The following is a 23,319-nucleotide window of genomic DNA, read 5'->3' as shown; positions in this document are numbered from 1 at the left end:
GACAAGAATATAAGAATGTTTATTACAGCACTACTTTTAAATCGCAAAGAGGCAACAATCTAAAATATCACAATTGGGGGGTAGTTGAATTGATATTGGTACAAACATACTGTGAAATATACCATAACCATTAAATCATCATGTATTGACTTGAAGGGAAATCCAAAATGTACAGACAAATGTAAAACAGCAAATTAAAGAAACATGTATAAAATATCATTTATTTTTTGTAAAAATATACTATAATAATTTGTTAACATTTAAGGACAAAGAAACATATGGGGGATAAACACAAGGTTTAAACATTACTCAGAAGAAAATGGACAGAGGGGAAGAGTGAATAAAGGAGGGGACAGAGATATTGATTTTTAAAAACTTATTGACATTGTTTCATTGGTTTGGATGCAAATGCATTATTTCTGTAATTTTAGATGACGAACTTCATGACTTATACTAAGAAAGGATATAAAACTTCATTTAGCAATTTTCATTTTGATAGTAATGCAAAACAGAATGAAATAGCCTATCTTTGTTAATCCTCCCACTTACAGATATTTTGCTCACTTTTTTCTCAAATTGATTATGAAATGTCTATAAAAAATAAAATAATAATGTTAAAAACAAACAAACAAAAACCCCTAACATGGTTATCTAAGAAAAAAGGGCACAGAGAATGAAAGGACAGACCTGCAGTAACTTTGGATATATGCTTTTTCCTTCTACAGAATGGTGTCCACCCAATCAATGTAGGAAGCTGCTTGATGAGTATGAAAATTGAGGCACAGGAAAGGTCTTTCTGAAAACACTAACCTAAACCTAAACTGTGGGACATTTAAAAAAAACATGTTCAGGATTTCTTAATCCAGGACTTTTAGTAAGGTTCTATACTATCATGGCAGTTGAGCAGTTGCAACAGAAATACTATAGCCCACAAAGGCTAAAATATATGCTATCTGGCCCTTTATGAACAGTTTGCTGACCCTTTGTCTAGAACACAATACTTAATTCCAGTAACACATTTGCCGCTAATGCAAAATTGCAATGACCTGGCTCTTTTTTTCTCTTCAGAGTTTAACTCCTTACATTTTCATTTTCAGTTGTGTGTATATAACAGGGGGTGCCAAAAATATATACACATTTTAAGAGATGTTATCACTTTGGTCAACGTTGCTCAAGCAGTAGTTCGCCGTAACCAGAAGTGTCTGGATGCTGATGGTAACCACTTTGAGAACCTGTTGTAATTGCAGAAGTCAAATGTGACTTGTATTCATCTTTTGTTATCGGTATATATTAATACAGTTTTTTTCCTTTCTTAAAATGTGTATACATTTTTTGGCACCCTATGTATATATACATCCATATATATTATATGTGTATATACATATGTATACACATATATACACACACATACACACATACATATGTATACATATAATATATATCAAGAATGGGACATATAACATATATAATAGTCATGTGTCGCATAATGTTTTGGTCAACAACGAACTGCATACACAACAGTGGTATACCATACGAGTATAACCTAGATGTGTGGTAGGCAATACCAATTAGGTTTGTGTGAGCACATTCTATGATGTTCGCGCAACAACAAAATTGCCTAACTGCATTTCTCACAACATATCCCTGTTAAGTGGTACATGACTGTATATTCTATTTCACTGGCATAATGCTTAGAATAAATAAGAACCTTCATGTAAAAAATACTAGAGCTGAATCAAGTCCATTCTTAAAAAAAGTCTTTATACTTGGAGTTTAGCTACTTTATCTCTGGAAACATTTTTAATCTAAAACTGTTCACATCTAAGAAATTCTGGATAAATTACCTTGTGTTGTACTCCCCTCTCCTCAAATTTCCTTGGGGCCAAGGGCTTTGCACTCCATTATTAAAAACTCCTCTTGAAAGCCTTTTGCACACTCACTGCTCTAGTGTCCAGAACAAAGTAACACATAGGCCACTTGCTACTTGCAGAATTGATATATCTTCTTTGGTCTTTTTTAAAAAAATTAAATTTGAGCTGCCATTTAAAAATCAAGAACCATCACACACTTAAAAAAGAAAAATGTAGATTTCTGGATTATCTAGAAGTCAGAAGAGCTGGCAAACGGCCTGACTTTCCTCACAGCATCAGTTAGCTGGAACTGGGAACTGGGGAGCCTTTTTAGCTACTGTCTCAACCAGGTTACTTTCTACTATTCTTTTTATACCAACAGTTTGCTAATTTCTTTAGAATGTAACCAAAGAATTACATTTCAGCATGAATACTCTGATGTTTAAGGTTAGAAAGGTATCAGTTCTACCACTTTCAATATTTGTTAAGATGAATTCTCTGATGTCAAGAGAAATACAAATTTTACTAAAGGGCTTCCAAAATGTATTCTACTCCTGGGGTGTTTTTCCTGCATTTTTCTCATGATGAATAAGCTGTAGACAACAAACAAAATGTTTCTCCATTATTTTAGTTAGAGGATTATTAAGATAAATTCTCTGACGTTGAATAGGTTTAAGCTGTAAAAAGCCTTCCCACACATTTCATATATTCTATGGATTATCACCAGTACAAATTTTGATGTTGAATAAATTGTGAGCCATAATTAAAGGTCTTCCCACATTCCCTATATTCATAAGGTTTCTCACCAGTATGAATTCTATGATGACTAATAAGTTGTGAACTCTGAGAATAGGCTTTCCCACATATCTTACATTCATAGGGCTTCTCACCAGTATGAATTCTCTGGTGTCGAGTAAGGTCTGAACCAGAACGGAAAGCCTTTTCACATTCCTTACATTCGTAGGGTTTCTCACCTGTATGGATTCTCTGATGTTTAATAAGTTGTGAACTCTGACTAAAGGCATTGCCACATTCCTTACATTCATAGGGTTTCTCCCCTGTATGAATTCTCTGATGCTGAGTAAAGTTTGAGCCGCTACTAAAGGCCTTCCCACATTCTTTACATTCATATGGCTTCTCACCAGTGTGAATTCTCTGATGTCGAGTGAAGTTTGAGCCACTACTAAAGGCTTTCCCACATTCCTTACATTCATAGGGTTTCTCACCAGTGTGAATTCTCTGATGTCGAGTGAGGTCGGAGCCACAAATAAAGGTTTTTCCACATTCCTTACATTCAAAGGGTTTCTTCCCAGTATGAATTTTCTGATGATGACTGAGTCTTGAAGGATGTCTAAAGGTCTTTCCACATTCCTTACATTCATGGGGTTTCTCAACGGTATGAATTATCTGATGTGTAGTAAGCTGTGAGTCATGTCTAAAGGTTTTCCTATATTCCTTAGTTGCACAGTATTTCTCTTTATTATGAATGATTTGTTGTAATGTAAAGGATGGATGCTGACCAAAAGTGGGCATGCCTTCATGGGTATATGTTGGTTGACTGAAATGTCCCTCCTGAGAGTCATGTTGTTTCTCAAACTGGCCATTACATTTCCAATCACCTCTGAAACTAGAGCACTGAAGGTCATGTCTTGTAAGTCTTCCCATTATCTCCCACTGGGCTGACTGTATTTCGCAAATTTCCTTCTTCAGAAATAATTTCTTGGTCTCACATCTTGATCCGAGGACTGAAAGAAAATATGAAAGCAATCACTCACATTTTCCTTGTTTGGGAGAAATAAAACTTCAATTAAAATGGAAGAATGAAACTTTTTTAAAGGGATTTTTTTAAAAATGGACTAGAAGGGCCGGCCTGGTGGCTCAGGCGGTTAGAACTCCATGCTCCTAACTCTGAAGGCTGCTGGTTCGATTCCCACATGGACCAGTGGGCTCTCAACCACAAGGCTGCCAGTTCAATTCATCGAGTCCCGCAAGGGATGGTGGGCAGCACCCCCTGCAACTAAAATTGAACATGGCACCTTGAGCTGAGCTGCCGCTGAGCTCCCGGATGGCTCAGTTGGTTGGAGTGCGTCCTCTCAACCATAAGGTTGCCGGTTCGACTCCCGCAAGGGATGGTGGGCTGTGCCCCCTGCAACTAGAAACGGCAACTGGACCTGGAGCTGAGCTGCGTCCTCCACAACTAAGATTGAAAGGACAACTTGACTTGGGGAAAAAAAAAAAAAAAAAAAAGGCCTGGAAGTACACACTGTTCCCCAGTAAAGTTCTGTTCCCCTTCCCCAATAAAACCTTAAAAAAAAAAATGGACTAGAAGAGTGAAGAAACACCACATAGTAAGATGAGGGTAGTAAGTAAGCCATTGGTTTCCAAACACTGTTATAGATCAGAATTACTTAGGGGAGCTTGCTAAATATACAGATGCCTTAGTCTTATCTGCTTTGTTATAGGATTAATTCTCTCTCTCTCTCTCTCTCTCTCTCTCTCTCTCTCTCTCTCTCTGTCTCACATACACATATACATGCCACATATAAAAGCATGCCACAGCATGAACTGTAAAATAAGAGAAATGATCACACCTATTGAACAGAGTTATCAGGATTAAATGAATATGTCAAAGGAAAAATTCAAAGGGGTTGGCAAACGATGGCCTGCAGCACTACAATCATTTTTTTAAGTTTTATTGGAACACAGCCACCTTGCTGATTTACGTACGAGTTTGTATCTATAGCTGCTTTTGAGCTACAATGGTAGAAGTGAGTAGTTGCAACAGAGATCACATTAACTACAAGCCTAAAATATTTACAATCTGACCCTTTAAGAAAGTTTGTCAGCCCCTGGTTAGATCTGTGTTGTCCACTATAGTAGCCAGTAGCATATGTATCTATTTAAATTTAACATAATTGAGATTAAATAAAAATTCAAATTCAGTTGGCACTATTCATATTTCTAGTGTTCAACAGCCAAATGTGGCCAGTGGCTACCATATGGGAAATATAGGACAGCTACAGGACATTTCCATCATTGCGTTAAGTTCTATTTGACAGCACTTGTCTAGATTCAGTCACTGGAGGCCAAGGGTCTCTTTAACAAATGATAAAGAAATAGAGGGTGGCAATCCAGATGGGAGAATAGCTTAAAAAAGTCAAATGTTGAATGACTCTAGCATGAATGGTACATAGGTAGGATTCTTCTGTGGCTAGATATGTTTGGGGTTTGATGAAAATACGATTTGCCTTGGAATTCTGTGATGTTGATCTTAGGAGAAAAGAACTTAACAGGTGCACAAGCACTACAGTAGTGCTGACCAGCTGATAGGAAGACCATTTGTAGGTTGAAAGAGAATGAATGGGAAGCACTGTATTGCTATTGAAAGATCAGAGGTACAAGAGTACCTCTTGGAAATAACTCTTCCACATCATTAAGACAAATACAGATAATGTGACAGAAATATAGAAAAAAGGCTATCGACAAATAATTCACTAAATAAATTTCAAAAGATCAATAATGATATGAAAATGCTTTCAAACTTATCAATAAAAAGGGAAATGCAAAAGAAAACCACACTAAAGTATTATTATACACTAACCAATAAGTGAAAACCAAAGTTTGACAATTCCATAGGTAAGGAAGCATGTGAAACAATAGGAGCTCTCATATACTGCTGGTGGAATTGTAAGCTAATGTAGGCATTAAACATCCAATCAGAACAGAGAAAAGAAAAAAAAATCCCCCCCAAAAATAAGGATGCTCAATGATCTCAGTGAGAATTTCAACAGAGATAGGAAATAAAAATGGAGATAGAAAACATAAAAAAGAACCAGTCAGAAATTAAGAATATGATAACTAAAATGAAGAATACATTAAAGGGAGCCAACAATAGATAAGATGAAGCAAAGGACTAAATCAGCGATTTGGAGAATAAGATAGCAGAACACACCCAATCATAACAGCAAAAAGAAAAAAAAATTCAAAAAGATGAGGTTAGTTGAAGGGGGCTCTGGGACAACATCAAACATTCCAACATTCGCATCCTAGGGGTACCAGAAGGAGACGAGAAAAAGCAGAGATGGAAAATCTATTTGAAGAAATAATGATGGAAAACTTCCCCAACTTGGTGAAGGAAACAGACATAAAAGACCAGGAAGCACAGAGAGTCCCAAACTAGATGAACCCAAAAAGGCCTAGAAAAACACATCATAATTAAAATGCCAAAGGTTAAAGACAAAGAGAGAATCCTAAAAGCAGCAAGAGAAAAGCAGTTTGCTACCAACAAGGGAGCTCCATAACTATCAGCTGATTCCTCAACAGAGACTTTACAGGTCAGAAGGGATTGGCACAAAATATTCAAAGTGATGAAAAGCAAGGAACTACAGCCAAGATTATCCTACCTAGCAAAGCAATCATTTAGAATCAAAGCACAGATAAAGAGCTTCCCAGACAAGAAAGCGCTAAAGGAGTTCACCACCACCAAACAAGTATTATAAGAAATAGTAAAGGGACTTCTTCAAGAAGAAGAAAAAGAGATAAAAAATATGAATAATAAAATGGCAATAACAAAAAAAGAAAATCATAAGGAAGAGAAAATACATTTACCATATTTATTGAAAAAAACATCCACACTAGTAGGCCAGCGCAGTTCAAACCTATTTTGTTCAAGAGTCCACTGTGTATAAATCAACCTGGAAAAGTATAACTTAGAATATCTGGGGGAAAAAATGGCAATAACTACACAGCTATCAATAATTACTTTACAGGTAAAGGGATTAAATGGTCCAATCAAAAGACACAGGGTAGCTGAATGGATAAGGAAAAAAAAACCTTACATATGTTGCCTATAAGAGATTTGGTTCAGATCAAAATACACACACAGTCTGAGAGTAAAGGGATAGAAAAAGATACTTCATGCAAATGGCAACGGAAAAAGATGGGATGGCAATACTTATATCAGACAAAACAGACTTTAAAACAAAGGCTACAACAAAAGACAAAGAACACCACATAATGATATAGAGATCAATGCAGAGTATATAACTCTTGTAAACATTTACACACCCAACGTAGGAGCACTTAAATTTATAAAGGAAACATTGACAAACATAAAGGGAGAGATCAACAGTAATACAGTCATTGTAGGAGACTTAAACAGCTTACTGACATAAATGGATAAATCTTCCAGACAGAAAATCAAGAAGGAAATAGCAGTCTTAAATGACATGAGACTAGATGGATTTAACTGATGTTTTAGAGAATTTCACACCAAAGCAGTCTTTTCCAGCACACACAGAACATTTTCCAGGATAGACATGTTAGGCCACAAAACAAGTCTCAATAAATTTAAGACGACTTAAATCATATCAAGCATCTTCTCCAATGATAATAGCATGACACTAGAAACCAGTAACAAGAAGAAAACTGAAAAACACAAAAACACATGGAGGCTAAATAACATGCTAGTAAATAGTGAATGGGTTAACAATGAGATCAAGGAAGAAATCAGAAGACAGCCTAAGTCAAATGAAAATGAAAACACAACAACCCAAAATCTATGGGACACAGAGAAAGTAGTTCTAAGAAGGAAATTGATAGCTATACAGGCCTACCTTAATAAAAAAAAAACAACCCTCAAATAAACAATCTAACCCTACGCCCAAAAGGAATTAAAAAAAAGAACAAAGCCCAAAATGAGTAGAAGAAGGAAATAATAAAGATCAGAGAAGAAATAAACAAAATAGTCTAAAATATGTGTGTATGTGTATATATATATACATATATATGTATATATATGTATATATATATAAGTAAATAATGAAACAAAGAACTGGCTCTTTGAAAAGATAAACAAATTGATAAACCTTTAACCAGACTCATCAAGAAAAAAAAGAGGACCCAAATAAATAAAATCAGAAATGAAAGAGAAGTGACAAATGACACTACAGAAACAAAAAAGATTATAAGACAATACTACAAACAATTATATACCAACAAATTGGAGAAGCAGGGACGAAATGGATAAATACCTATTAACATACACTCCTCCAAGACTGAGTCAAGAAGAAACAGAAAATCTGAACAGAACAATAACTACTAACAAAAGCAAATCTGTAATCAAAAACCCCCAACAAACAAAGTCGTGGACTGGATGGTTTCACAGGTAAATTACAACAAACATTCAAAGAAGAATTAACAACTATTCTTCTGAAACTATTCCAAAAAATTTAAAAGACGGGAAGGCTCTCAAGCTCATTTCACAAGGACAGCATTACCCTGATTTCAAAAAAAGACCAAAATATTACTAAAAAAGAAAATTCTAGGCCGATATCCCTGATGAACGTAGATGCAAAAATTGTCAACAAAATATTAGCAAACAAAATTCAGCAATACATTAAAAACATCATACAACACAATGAAGTAGTATTTATTCCAGGGATGCAAGGTTTGTTCAACATACACAAGTTAATTAACATTATATACCACATAAACAAAATGAAGGATAAAAATCATATGGTCTTATCAACAGATGCAGAAAAAACCTTTGACAAAATCCAGCATCCATTTATGATAAAAACTCTGCAAAGTTTGGAGGGAATGGAGGGAATATACCTCAACATAATAAAGGCCTTATGACAAATCTATAGCTAATATCATCCTCAACAGTGAAAAGCCAGAAGTGTTTTCTTTAATCAGGAACAACACAAGGATATCCACTTTCACCACTTTTATTCAAAATAGTATTGGAAGTCCTAGCTACAGCAATGAGAAAAAAAATAAAGGCCATATACATTGGAAAGGAAGTAAAACTCATTATTTACAGATGACATGATACTATATAGAGAAAGAACCTTAAAGATTCCACCAAAAAATATTAGAACTGATAACTGAATTCAGTAAAGTAGGACACAAAATTAGTATTCAGAAATTGCTTGCATTTTTATACATCAGTAACAAACTATCAGAAAAAGGAATTAAGAAAACAATCTCCAAAAGAACAAGACAAACAACTGAAAGAACAAAAACTCATAGACGTAGACAATAGTTTAGGGATTACCAGAGGGTAAGAAGGGGAATGGGGGGAGCGGGGCTCTATAAGAGGGTAAATGGGGTCAAATATATGGTGATGGAAAGAGAACTGACTCTGGGTGGTGAACACACAGTGTGAAACATAGATAATGTATTACAGAATTGTACACCTGAAATCTATGTAACTTCACTAACAATTGTCACCCTGATAAACTTTAATTTAAAGAAGAAAAAAAATCCCATTTATGATTGCATAGAAAGAAAAATACCTAGGAATAAATTTAACCAAGGAAGTAAAAGGTCTGTATTCAGAAAATTATAAGACATTAAAGAAAGAAATTGAAGAAGATAAAAATAAATGGAAGCATATATTGTGCTCATGAACAGGAAGAAATAATATCGTTAAAATGTCCATACTACCCAAAGCAATCCATAGACTCAATGAAATCCCTATCAAAATACCAATGGCATTTTTCACAGAACTAGAACAAATAATCCTAAAACTTATGTGTAAGCAGAAATGACTCCAATATACACAGAAGTCTTGAGGAAGATGAAAATTGGAGTCATCACGCTACCTGATACCAAACTATACTAAAGGCTATAGTAATTAATGGCATGGTACTGGTATCAAAACAGACACATAGATCAATGGAACAGAACAGAGAACCCAGAAAGAAATCCATGCCTATACGGTTATTTTATCTATGACAAAGGAGGCAAGACAATACAGTGCATTAAAGACAGTCTATTCAATAAATGATGTTGGGAAAACCAAACAGATACATGCAAAAAAATGAAAGTGAACCACCTTCTTACACCATATACAATAAACTCAAAATGGATTAAAGACTTAGATGTAAGACCCAAAACCATAAAACTCCTAGAAGAAAACATAGACAGTAAACTCTGACATTGCTCTTAGTAATACTGTTTCATAGGGCAAGGGAAACAAAAGAAAAAATAAACAAATGGGACTACATCAAACCAAAAAGATTTTGCACAGCAAAGGAAACCATCAACAAAATGAAAAGACAATATAACGACTGGGAGAAGATATTCATCAATGTAACATGTGATAAGGGGTTAATATCTAAAATTTACAAAGAACTCATATAACTAACACCAAAACAACAAACAATCAAATTAAAAAATGGGCAGAAGACCTGAACATACATTTCTCCAAAACGGACATCCAGATGGACAATAAACATATTAAAAAGGTGCTCAATGTCACTAATCATCAGAGAAATGAAAATTAAAACCACAATGAAATATGACCTCAGACCTATCAGAATGGCTATCATCAATAAATCAACGAACAAGAGTTGGCAAGGATATGGAGAAAAGGGAACCCTCATGTATTGTTGGTGAGATTGCAAATTGGTGCAGTCACTATGGAAAATAGTATGGAGGTTCCTCAAAAATTTAAAAATAGAACTACCTTAGGACCTAGCAATTCCACCTCTGGGTATTTATCCAAAGAAATCCAAAACATTAATTCCAAAAGATATGTGCACCCCTATGTTCACTGCAGCATTATCTACAATAACCAGGATATGGAAGCAACCAAAGTGCCCGTCATTAGACAAATGGATAAAGAAGATGTGGTACATATACACAATGGTATATTATTAAACCATAAAAAAGAATGAAATCTTATCATTTACAACATGGATGGCCTTGGAGGGTATTATGCTAAGAAATAAGTCAGATAGAGAAAGGCAAATAACATAAGATTTCACTTACATGTGGAATCTAAACATGAAGCCAATGAACAAATGAAACAAAAAAACTCAGAGATACGGAGAATAAACTGATTGTTTCCAGATGGGATGAGGGTTGGGAGACTGGGAGAAAAATGTGAAGGGATTAAGAAGTATAAATTGGTGTTACAAAACAGTCATGGGGATGTGAAGTACAGCATAGGGAATATAGTAAATATTATAATCACTATGTATGGTGCAAGGTGGTTAGTGGACTTACGAGGGGAATACTTCATAAATTATATAAGTGTCTAACCACTGTGCTATACACCTGAAACTAACAAAATAATATTGAATGTCAACTGTAACTGAAAATAAGGAATAAGTAAAAGACCTCCCTCCCTGGACAAAGCCATATTATAGCCAACCTTGTAGCGCCATGAGAATCTAGCAGAGCACTCTGCTCTCAAGGGGCACTCCATAAAATGCTGAGATGGCACAGCTTTTCTTCCCTCACCATTTGGTTTTCTTAACAGTAACCTAACAATAAATCTACATAGAAAACCACCATCCCAAAACAGCTTATCCTTCAATATTACCATAAGACCAGCTTACCATTTACTTATCAAGAAATGAAATAAGACAAGAAAATCAAATAAAATTAAAAAGTTTCTACCTCAAGACCTCAAAAATGCCTTGCAGAATTAGGACTGGCAGAGGAGTTCTTTAGTCAAGAAAGAAAATGTGATCAAACAAAGCTATGCCAAGACAGATAAAAACAGGCTCCACGGGAATGTGCCTAAAATCAAGAGTCTTGTAGGTTTGTTGAAGATTATGGCCACCTGCCCTCCTACAGTTTCACACTTGGTATCAGTACTGAAGAAGGGCAAAAAAGAGGAATTGGGGGGAACAAAAGTAAATTGAAAAATAGGCAGCTAAAGATGTTATGTCTTATGATCCATTCTTATCTCTCCTAGTCCTAAAATGCAGAAAATGTTCATAGTAGATAGTTAACTGTAAAAAACTGGAAACAACCCAACCATCTATAAACAGTAGAACTGATAAATTGTAGTATATTCATATAATGGAATGAATCAACTATGACTGCAAACAACAGCAGGTCTGAATCTTAAAGCAAAATGCTCAATAGAAAAGCAAGATACAAAAAAATATATATAGTATGATTCCATGTATATAAAATTCAAACCCAAGTAAAACTGTATTGTTGTGGGTGACACTCTTAACCGGTAAAACTATGAAGGGACATAAAGATACTGTGGATACAGAAATCTTTGTTGGTAGTGCTGTAGTTCTTGACCTGGGTGATGATTCCATGAGAGTTCAATTCATAATTGTTTGAACGTCCACCTATAGTTTGTGACTTTTCTGTATTTGTGAAAATTTGCAATAAAAAGAATTATATTAATTGTCTATTAGGCATATCTCCATAGGCATAAGTGGATAGATGAATCAAAGAAATTAAAAAAGAGGCCCTGAAATACAAACTAACCAATCAGAACTCATTACTGAATAGGTGGATAAAACAATGACAAAATAAGCAGGTGTTAAATAAATGGTACCATAATAAGGTGTGTGTATGCGTGTGGGGGATAAGTTATTTGGACTCTCAATTGATATCTTACTACAAAAGAAATTAAAATGAATTTAAATGTTATAAAACAAATCACAGAAAATTTTACAAAATATCTATAAAACTTGTAGAGTCCAGTTATTTTCAAAAATCAGAAATCATAACAAACACAAAGGAGCTAACTAAAAATACATTAAAACATACATATTAAGGATATCAATCCAAATTAAAATTAAAAAGTGAAGGCACCTTATGGAAACGGATGTTTTTATTTTATATAACATCCATAAAAACTGACTAAAAAAATGATAGTAATAGATAAAAAGTACAAAATACAGTAGTGAACAAGTTACAGACAACTGCACCATTAAGGTGAAAATGTCCACTCTCACTCAATATAATGACACTAAACCCAATGTATCAAAAAATCATTATAAAATTTATTGAGGACAATAATGGCATTAAAGTTATATAAGGGACAAAATATCCATATTTTTCACAATTACATATTTAGGTTATGCAAAGGTAAAATGACATGAGGTGTTAAGATTTGAAGATGCTTGAATAATAACAACCTGGATAGATGAAACACTGGCCTCCTGGCTGCTCCTTAAACACAGACAACGTGCACCTGCCCCAGAGCCTTTCAATGTTTGGCTTCCTCTCTCTGGAATGTTCTTCCTCCCAGAAACCACATACAATAATTTACCGCTGTACTTCTTCAGGTCTCTGCACAAATGTTATCTTAATGGAAAAAGTTCTCTTAACACGTCACATAAAATAGCACCCTCTTTCTTTTTAGCACTTATTCCCTCACATATTATATATCCATTTATTTGTGAATCTCTTCCTGTACTGGAGGGTAAGCTCTGAGAATAGACATTTTTGTTCATGTTCTATTCACTACTGTAACCTGTGTTGAGAACAGTGCTGGGTGTTGCTCTAAATTCTCAATGGATGTACAGATCCTTTATTTCCAACATTTTATCTAAAGTCAAGGACATGCATGCTCAACTCTCCTCCTAATGGCTTCTATGTGGATCAACTTCTCTTCTACATCTTTAGCCCTCACTTTTTGCTGAGCTATTTTAACCTCTCTTATAGTGATTCTACTTTGTAGAAGTTATCTGTATACATGTTCGAGTACCCCCTCTAAGCTGTAAAGTCTATAACTGCTTATTCCTTTTTTAATTTCTGCAGCACCTAGTACAGTACCTCACACACATTATTATATCAATAAAGGTTTGTTAAAAGTATGAATGAATCAATAAGTGTATGAACTACTATATCTGAAAAAACCTCTAAAGAAAATAAGTCTTTGGCAATGTAGAAAATAATATATTTCAGGAGATAGTTATGCTTTTTAAAGACTAATACAAAAGAGGACGAGAAGCTAATAAGAAACTATGAATAGAAAGGAATATCATTAGGGATGGTGGAAGAGGGTACCAGCTGGTTAGAGTTAGGAGAGAAGTATAAGAGGAAAAAAACAAGTAGAGTGTGTTATGTAAAAGAAAAAGGTGAAGTCATTTGAAAGCTCATGCTCAAAAGGTTTGCACAACAGGCCTAAAGCTTTTCAGGGGAGCTTCCCAGGTAGCATCTCAAAGGTGTAGTCTCTCCACTGACCTATGGGATCGTTACTGCCATGCCTTACTTACCTGGACACTGGCTTCCTGTTACTTCTCTGTCAACCAACCAGGGCTCCTTCCCCTGCTCCAAGAAGGAGATCACATCTGGTTTAGAAATAGAATGTCCTGCTTACAAAAGAAGTAACGAGACATGTTTAGAATGTCCCAGAATTCAAATCCAGTCCCTTCACTAAGAAAGAATCAAAGAAAGGTAAAGCAGATTTATGAAATATAACAAGGATTTGAAACTTTCCCCATAATGCAATGTAGGTCCTTCTTTCTTACTCTATAATATTAAAAACATTTCTCTGGGAAAAGGATGTAGAACTCTAACTGGTTACTTGAAGGTAGGTGAGTATTTCACCCTGGAGGAAATAGACCTTCTTAGGGCAGAATCTGAATTAATATGGACAGACGTCCTTACCCATTGAAACCAGGTTGTTGTAATTCTCCAACATCACATCTCTGTATAAATCTCTCTGATCATCATTCAGGCATTCCCACTCCTCCTGAGAGAAGTCTATGGATACATCACTGAACATCACTGACTCCTGAAACAACAACCATGTATATGATTTGATCAATAAAAAGTTGTTTTGTGAAGGAAAGAAGAAAAAAATAAAGGTAGAGGAAGTGAAAAATAGTAAGCATACAGAGAGGGCTGAATGTCTGGGAGGCAAGGAGAGGACTGTAAACAAATAAGCATGATGGAATCACTGTGCTCCCATGTCTTTCTGTTTCCTCCAGACAAAACTGCCTGTGTATAGGGGTTCCATTATCTAAATAAGTCTGGAAAGATACAAAGTCTAGCTAAGAGGAGTTTCCTAATTAAATAAAATAGTATATATGAATGCCTAGCACAATACTTGTCATACAATATGTCGGCAACATGTTTGGGCTTCTTTCTCACTATTTTTCCCAAATACTGAAAAAAAAAAAAAATTCAGACTAAGAGATAAAGACATTACAAGCATCCAAAGAATAGGTCCTATAATAGATATCAAGAATCAGAGAGGCAATAGGATTCTTAACAACTACTAAAAACAAGAAATAAGAACAATTCTTCAATATTCTAATGGAAAAAGGAAATTCTGGCCTAGCATTCTACAACCAAACTATCATTCTGTTATGAGAATTGAAAAAAGACATTCTTAGACATAAAAAGACAAAAGCACAATTTCTTAGGAAACTACCAGAGGATGTGCTCCACCAAAATAGGGAAGTAAACCATAAGAGAAAGACATGAGATTCAAGAAATAGGTAAATTAACACAGGTGAACAGTGAAGGAAAATCCCAGGAAACAAAAACAGGGAAGTCTCAAGAAAACTGCAGCAGGAATAGAGAATAACCAGACCAGTTGGGGGCAGGGCTAAAAAGGGAACGGGGATAGGAATCTCCATGTTCAAAAGGAATGATATGTTTGACCAGATGGAAAACATATTGATTGGCATGTGACAGTGATTCTGTAGATTTTGGATATAAATATATGGACAACTAAGCAAATGCAGGGAAAACAACAATTAACCCGAGGAAAAACAAAAAGTTGTATAAGAATAAAGCTAAGCCAGCTCAGCAGTGAGTGATAACTGCTGTCCTAATATTCTCTATACTTTTAATTTAACCAAAAATTGTGATATAATTAATAACAGAATCAGAGAGAATAAAAGATGCAATACAAGAGTACAATGTCCCTTCCACTATGCAGTAAGTCAAGAGATAATATGTAAAAAAAAAAAAGAGAGAGAGATTAATACGTAAAATTGATTCAGATAGCAAACCATATTTAAGAATTGAGGGCAGCCACCTTTTCAGAATTGGACTGGTGATGGGGTAAGACTGGAACAGTACTACTTCACTTGTAAGTGTGTGTAAAAGGACTTTAAAATAAATTAGAAAGTTAAATTTGCATATAATTCTAGACTATTATATGAGTTATTCTTTGTTACAACAAATTTGTTTCATAAGTATATTTTTTCACTGAATAACATTCTATTATATGGAATATTACCTGGACACTGGTAATAAAAAAAAGTTATAAATGATAACTTTTCTTTGGCTTTCAGACACTGAAGCTATAGGTGATCTTTAAAGATCTCCCAACACCGGCCCATTATAACGACTCTTTATTCAACGGTAAATTCCCTTTGTTTCCGAACTACAGGAAAGTGATACAGGATAATCCAAATTTATACAATGACATTACTGAAGTCTATTTATTTTGGATGATCTGGTAGGGTGTCAGAGCTTTGTACTGGCCATCAATCATATCCCCAAACCTGAAAGGCTCATACTTCAGATCATTCTATGTATTAAGACTAAAATCAAACAAAACCACTCCACGTATATTCTCATTGGAAAACCTGGGTTTGTGGAAATGATCAGGGCTTTTCCCTATGAGGTGTCCTTAATTACTCATTTGCATCCTATCAAATCACTGTCCAAGCAAATTAGATTCAGTAACAAATGGGGAACACGTTTCTATCAAAATTTCTGGCAGAAGTCTTAAGATAGAAGATGCTGAAGAACTTACAAAATGAGTTTGTAAATATTGTTTAAAAGAAGAAGAGGGATCTGGGGTGGGCGTGCTGGGTTTTTTAGGAGGAAATAGGGGTCAGGTTCCTGAAGAGGGACCCATGTCAACCAGCGTAAAAATTGTTTTTTCCAAACCTGGTCTGTCAGACCACTTTTACATTATGTAATTCACAATCTCTTTGTAGGAACAAAGATTCTTGATGAAATTTGTGAGGAATTTTCTGATAAATTTTAATCTGATTAAGACCTTTTCAGAGAGACTTGTTATCCATCCAACCATTTGGTCCTCTAACAGTTATCTGTAAGTTAAGAGTGTAAAGATCTTTAAGCAGTCTGTTGTTTTTTTTCCAACAATGATTATCTAACCACTTCGTTTTTTCCATAACTATCTCCACCAAGAGAGAAATGTCTGATTTGGCTTACTGGAGAACTTCTTTAGAGCAAGGGTACAAGAACTTTGACATTGCTTATAACTAAACTGTCTGAAAAGTGTTTTGAAAAAACACCAAAAAGCATCATGATGAAGGAAGCAAATGTTTACATGTACTAAGGGTAAAAATTACTCTATTTGAGCAAAAGAAAACAGAATCTCACCTGAGCCATGGCTTTGATATTTGCAGAAAAGGACCAGTCCTCCTCTGGACTCCTCTTTTGGAAAAAGGCGGAGCTAGGAGAGGCAAAAGAAGCTACATGAAATCCCACTTGCCTTATAGTTCCCAAAATGAGCATTTCCTCTGTTCACGCCACATAAACACTTGAGGGGTTATTTGTGGAAAGAATGGGCAAATATCTCATTATCCCCAACTCCAGAAACCTCAGGCTTTGACTAGAGCAGGTAAATTTGTATACCCTGACAGGGCTAGAAAAATACAGTTTGCATATATGCACACATACAGACAAAGATAGAATTTTTTTATACAAATCGTAGCATATTAAACAGTTACACACATTGCTATTTTTCTTACTAGTTGGACAGGATCCCAACTAGCACATACAGAGTTACATAATTCTCTTAGCTATACTGTATTTCACTAACTGGATATATTTTATTTAAACAATTTGTTGCCAATGATCATCTGGGTTATTTCCAGTCTTTCGCTATAAGAATGTTGTAATAAAGATCTTTGTACATATACCATTTTACCAGCATATGAGTTTTGAATGATTACTTCCTAGAAGTTGATCATAATCATTTCAGTTTGGATATACATTGATCAAACCATTGTTTCCAATGGTCTTGGGTTGTATAATACAATCAGGTCCCAAGTCCTGAGCAAGAAACAAATGACTGATAAACCAGATCCTCTAATCTTGCCTTAAGATAACTGAAATCCAGAAAAGCAAACAAAGTAATACTATTGAAACTTTAGAAAGATATTAAAATTAGCATAAAAGGAAGGAATTAAGAGTACATAAATAATGTAGAAATGGACTAACCCCACATCACTGATGCTTTAAAATAGCTTTTGACTGTACGTGAAGTAATAATTTAAATAATCATGTATATTCCATGTGCTTAAGATGTTTAAAATGTCCAAAAGAACAAGTTATACTAAAATACTAATAGAAGTCTAAATTGTTTAAGGAGAGGAACTGAATTTGAGATCAATGCTTAAATTTTCAAGAAAAACATTTTTGCTTATTAGATATAAGAACATAATAAACTGAGCATTGCAAAAGTATATACGGCAGTGAGCATTCCTCCTTATGCACAAAGCTCCTTGATTATTAAACAATTTATCAATAATTTCATGTAAAACTAACCACCCAGGAAGTAGCACCATGTTATCAATTATTTAATGGCTACTTCTAACCCTAGACACGCACTGCTGCGTTTCCTGAGGTGTACACATATTCCAGGAAATAAAAACCAAAGTAATCTATACATGCCTCTTCCTTAAAACCTGAAAGCACTTCTTTAATATTATTATTACTATTTATTAAGCCCTTAGTATTATTTTATCAGCCATATAGCCTGTTATATACCAGGCATTGTGCTTGATACTAAAGAATCAACAGTAATCCAGAAAGACTTGAAAACCAAGTTCCTCCCCCCACACTCCTCACTTTAGATCTCCCTCCAGTCTTTCCTCACGGCCTTTCTCTGGTTAAAGGGACATCCTTGAGTGTTGTACCTTCCAAGTAGAATGAGCAGGAAACAACCTTACTTCAATAGATCTTAGTATATTTGTCACATTACCAACCCTTTTCCTCTTTCACATACAGGGTATTCTCACAGGCTGTATTCTTGCATCTGGGGGATCTGCTCCTCCCTTTTAGAAAAGCCAAAAATCTCTGTGGCGAAGACCACTACATACTGTGCGTGCAAAACGACCACACATGAGGTATGGAGCATTGTGCAAAAAGATAACAGTACAGAGAAGAAAGTCCTTTGAAACTGAGCAAATAACTTACATTTTTTGAGTATTCTGCACTCTTAGCTATCTTCGCATAAAAGGATTATTACTTCACTTACAGTAAATTTTAAATGATTTCTAGTATTATCTTGAAAATCTCTTGTATGTTAGTAACAGAAAATTTGTCTATTCTAATGAGAACGCTAGAAGTAGGTAGTAGCTGGCCTTGGCCCCCATTGTTTTTTTTGATACAATATCTATCATATAATTAAAAATTACTAGACATGCAAGGAGATAAAAACAGAAAATAGGAGCAGAACCAAAGATAATTCAGATACTGGATTTGATAAATAAATCATTTAAAATTGCTATAATTTAAAAAAAACACAGAAAAAACAGGAGTATAAAAGATACATGGGACACAGTCAAGAGTTACCATACATGTAAAGAGTCTAAGGAAGAGAAAAGAGATTAGAGAGGTAACATTGAAGGATTAACTGATCAAAAGCCTCAATACAAATTTTAAGAAGCTCAGCAATAATAAAATGGAAAATATAACAAACACAAACGAAAAAGCAAAACCACAACAACATAGTCAAATTGCTGAAAAACAAAGGGAAAAAAACCTTAAAAATACCTAAAGGAAGAAAAAACATTACCAAAAGCACTGATGAAAAAGAGAGGGTAACACAAATGAACAATATCAGGAAAGAAAAAGATAACATTATTACAGATGCCATAGACATTAAAAAGATAATAAAAAAATACTAATAACTTTATGTTCTTAAGTGTGAAACCTTACATGAAAAAGACAAATTCCTTTAAAACATGCCAAAACTGACAAAACAAAAACAGAACATCTAAAGATTAAATTGATTCCATAATTTAAAATCGTCCTAAAAAGAAAATTTAAGCCCAGAAGCTTCAACAGTGAATTCTTCCAAATTTAAGGAATAACTTTATTCTTACATGTACTGAATAGAGAAACACAGGGAATTCTTCCCAACTCATTTTATGAGGCTAGTATAAGCCTGACCAAAACATAACAAAGATATCAGAAGAAAATTATGGACCAATATTTCTGATGAACATATGTGCAGAAATTCTACACAAAATATTAGCAAATCTAACCCCGTAAAATTTTTTTAAAAGTTTAAAATATTATGGCCAAGTAGGGTTTACTTCAGGAAGGAAAGGTTGGTTTGATATTTGAAAATCAACATAATTTATCACATTAATGTTAAAAAAAAAGAGAAAAACCGTATGATCCTCTCGATAGACACGGAAAATACATTTGTCTAAATTCATCCCTCATTAATATAAAAAAGTCTTAACAAGTGAGAAAGAAAACTTCCTAAACTTGATTAATAGCATCTACAGTAGGCATTTTATAGATAAAAGGACAATATACAAAAAGAAACCATACTTCTATCAACAAACAATTAGAAAATTAAAAAATTCAAACATCATTTAGTTTCAACAATAACATCAAATACCCAGGTATAAATCTAACAGATGTGCACTGAAAACTGCAAATTGCTGAGAGAAATTAAAGGCCGTAACAAATATAGACATTTATCATATTTATTAGTTGAAAGATTCAATATTAACAAAATGTCAGTTCTCGCCAAATTAACATATAGATTCACAAACAAAATCCCAGCAAGGACTTTTCTTTTTTTGGCAAGAATTAACACGTCGAGGTCCAGCCTAGTGGCTCAGGTGTTTAGAGCTCCATGCTCCTAACTCCGAAGGCTGCCAGGTCAATTCCCACATGGGCCAGTGGGCTCTCAACCACAAGATTGCCAGGTCAATTCCTTGAGTCCCGCAAGGGATGGTGGGCTCTGCCGCCTGCAACTAAGATTGAACAGGCACCTTGAGCTGAGCTGCCACTGAGCTCCCAGATGGCTCAGTTGGTTGGAGCGTATCCTCTCAATCACAAGGTTGCCAGTTCGACTTCTGCAAGGGATGGTGGGCTGCACTCCCTGCAACTAACAACAGCAACTGGACCTGGAGCTGAGCTGCGCCCTCCACAACTAAGACTGAAAGGACAACTTGACTTGGAAAAAAGTCCTGGAAGTACACACTGTTGCCCAATAAAGTCCTGTTCCCCTTCCCCAATAAAATCTTTAAAAAAAAAAAAAGAAAAGAAAGCATCTTTCCTTAATAAAAGAAAAAAGAATTAACACGTTGATTCTAACATTTATAGGAAATTGAAAGGATGTACAATAGCCAAGACAGTCTTGATAAAATAGAAAAAAAGTTGGAAGATTAATACTACAGATTTCAACAAAGTGGTACTGGCAAAAACAAATAATAAAACAATACAGTCCAGAAAGAGAGGCACATACATAATATCACCTGATTTATGATAAAAGCTCCTTTTAATTCAGATGCGCAAGGATGGTGTTTTCAAAAAATCGTGCTGGAACAACTGGGTACTTGAATGGAAAAAAAAATTAACCTTTATCCCTATCTCTCACCATACATAAAAATTAATTCAAGATCTATCACAGACTTAAACGTGAATGCTAAATCTATAAAGCTTCTTCTTTTTTTTAACATTGACTCACTGTATTTTTTTTTTAAGATTTTATTTTTATCTATTTATTTATTTATTTTTTAAGGAGGGCGAAGCTCATAGTGGCCCATGCGGGGATTGAACTGGCAACCCTGGTGCTATTAGCACCACGCTCTAACCAACTGAGCTAACTGGCCACCCCTTTGTAAAGCTTCTAAAAGAAAACATAGAAGAATATCTTAAGATCTTGGGAATAAGCAAAGATTTCTTTTCAAGATACAAAGAAAATCACCAATTATAAAAGACAAAGGGCTAAAAACCTGCTAGAAAAATGGGGAAAAACGTAAGTGGGCAATCACAAAAAAAGATTTTAAAATGCTCAAGCACACTCATATTTAAAGAAATAAGAAAACACTGAGATACTGTCTTTCATGTATTCAATTGGTAAGAACTAAAAAGCATGACAACATATTCTGTTGGCGAGGCTGTGGAGTGGGGGAAACAGGCACTCTTAAACATTGCAAGTGGGAACGAAAACTGATACAACAGTCCCAGAAGGGAATTTAGCAATACCTAACAAAACTGCATATGTACTTACCTTTTGACCCAGCAATCCCACTTCTAGGAATTTACCCTGAAGATCTGCCTCCAGCAATACAAAAATACATATATACAAAGTCATTTATTGAAGCACTGTTTTCAGTAGCAAAATATTGTAAATGACCTAAATGTCCATAATAGGAGAGTGGTTGAATGGACTATGATAAATCCATATACTGGAATATTATGTAGCTGTAAAAACAAGAACTATGAGTCAATCTCTTCAAATTGTGGTGGAGTAATGCCCAGGATATATCATAAAGTGAAAGAAGCAATATTCAAAAAAGTACCTAGAGTATGCTATATTGAATGCAAACAATGAGGTCATTCAAAAAAACACATCAGCAACCAGGTCCCCCACATCCTGGTCTCCCCACATCCTATATCACTCAGCAATTCCAATGGTAGATAGATAAATTCATGCACATGCACCCTATGTAAAATAATGCTTGTGGCGTTTTTATAAATTAAAAAAAAACTAGAAATAACTCAAATATCTATCATTATTAGAAAGGATGAATATTAGTGGATCAAAGGAGGAATACAATATAACAAAGAAACATGAACCACTACTAGGTCTAATATGGAAAATTCTCAAAAAGTTGTACAAATGAGCAAAAATAAGATGGCAGAATTCATATAAAGTTTAAAAACAAAAGAAAACTACAGTATAATGTTTAGAGAGGTATATATAAGTGAAAAAAACCTCATACATTAATCCACTCACACAAATCACAGAAACACCATGGGAACATAAAGCTCAAGATAACCTTCGGCCAAAGCCAAGAGGGCCGCATACACAGGGCCGCACACGGTCACAGGTATCACACACCTGTAAGCGGTCGCAGTCACAATACTCCCAGGTACCCCACCTTCTACTCTGCAGCACACGGTCACAATCACACATCCCCACGGGGACAAACGCTATCACCTCCACCAAGTCACAAGCTCCCCATAACCGCTCACACAAAGCCGCACGTGGTCCCAATCACTCACACACACACACACACACACACACACACACACATCACCCGGTAGCTTCCAGTCCAGGCTCCCAGACTGCTACACACGGTAATCATGGAACAGCAAGTCACAACCACACGGTCAGTCACCACACAGACAGAATCACGTAATTTGAATCTCACCTCCTCCGCGGTACAAAGCTGAGGCTCCGGCTCTGGCTCCGCCCTCTCCTCCGGTTCCTCACCTCAGGCCTTCCGAGCTTCCAAAGCAGCAGAACCCTACGGAGATAACACTATAGCAACTGCTGGTGTAGACCTGAGGGTCCCGCCAGCGCGTGACTTTGAGGCTGAATTCACGCGAGAATCACGTTCATGCCGAGGAGTCCTCTAGGAAATGTAGTCAGATATGTTATCTGAGGCGGGCAAGATGGCACAGGATCCTCAGGAGTTCTGTGAGGGCTTAGCTGTGGCCCCGCCGGAAAGTTTCTGCCCTCTCATCGAACCACGTACCGGAGGCCTCACAGAGCCCGGCTAAGCCT

At 35.4% G+C, this 23,319-nt stretch overlaps 1 protein-coding gene across 3 annotated transcripts; it reads right to left on the bottom strand.

Annotated features, from left to right (window-relative positions):
- On the bottom strand, positions 1-23,115 carry LOC308489722 (uncharacterized protein). Of its 3 annotated transcripts, none has more exons than XM_081031264.1 (5): positions 22,964-23,115; positions 16,935-17,007; positions 14,232-14,358; positions 13,838-13,936; positions 1-3,595 (listed from the first exon to the last, which is right to left on the bottom strand). In XM_081031264.1, the coding sequence occupies exons 2-5, from the start codon at positions 16,941-16,943 to the stop codon at positions 2,571-2,573; spliced, it is 1,260 nt and encodes a 419-aa protein (XP_080887390.1). In that variant the 5' UTR covers positions 16,944-17,007; positions 22,964-23,115; the 3' UTR covers positions 1-2,570. The 3 variants fall into 3 exon arrangements, with proteins under 3 accessions (XP_080887390.1, XP_080887392.1, XP_080887391.1); XM_081031266.1 differs by having other exon boundaries at positions 13,838-13,912; positions 22,964-23,093; XM_081031265.1 differs by having other exon boundaries at positions 7-3,595; positions 13,838-13,933; positions 22,964-23,092.
- Positions 23,116-23,319: the final 204 nt, after the last annotated feature.

Source organism: Rhinolophus hipposideros, assembly GCF_964194185.1.
Source record: "Rhinolophus hipposideros genome assembly, chromosome: 21".
Lineage (NCBI taxonomy): Eukaryota > Metazoa > Chordata > Mammalia > Chiroptera > Rhinolophidae > Rhinolophus > Rhinolophus hipposideros.
This window is presented reverse-complemented; position numbering and strand designations above follow the sequence as displayed.

Excerpts from the sequence above, each read along its gene's own strand:
- LOC308489722 (XM_081031264.1), bottom strand. Across the intron at positions 13,937-14,231 it reads CAACAACCTGGTTTCAATGG|CAGGACATTCTATTTCTAAA; the intron begins GTAAGGACGTCT and ends TTCTTTTGTAAG. Across the intron at positions 3,596-13,837 it reads AACAGGAAGCCAGTGTCCAG|TCCTCGGATCAAGATGTGAG; the intron begins GTAAGTAAGGCA and ends ATTTTCTTTCAG.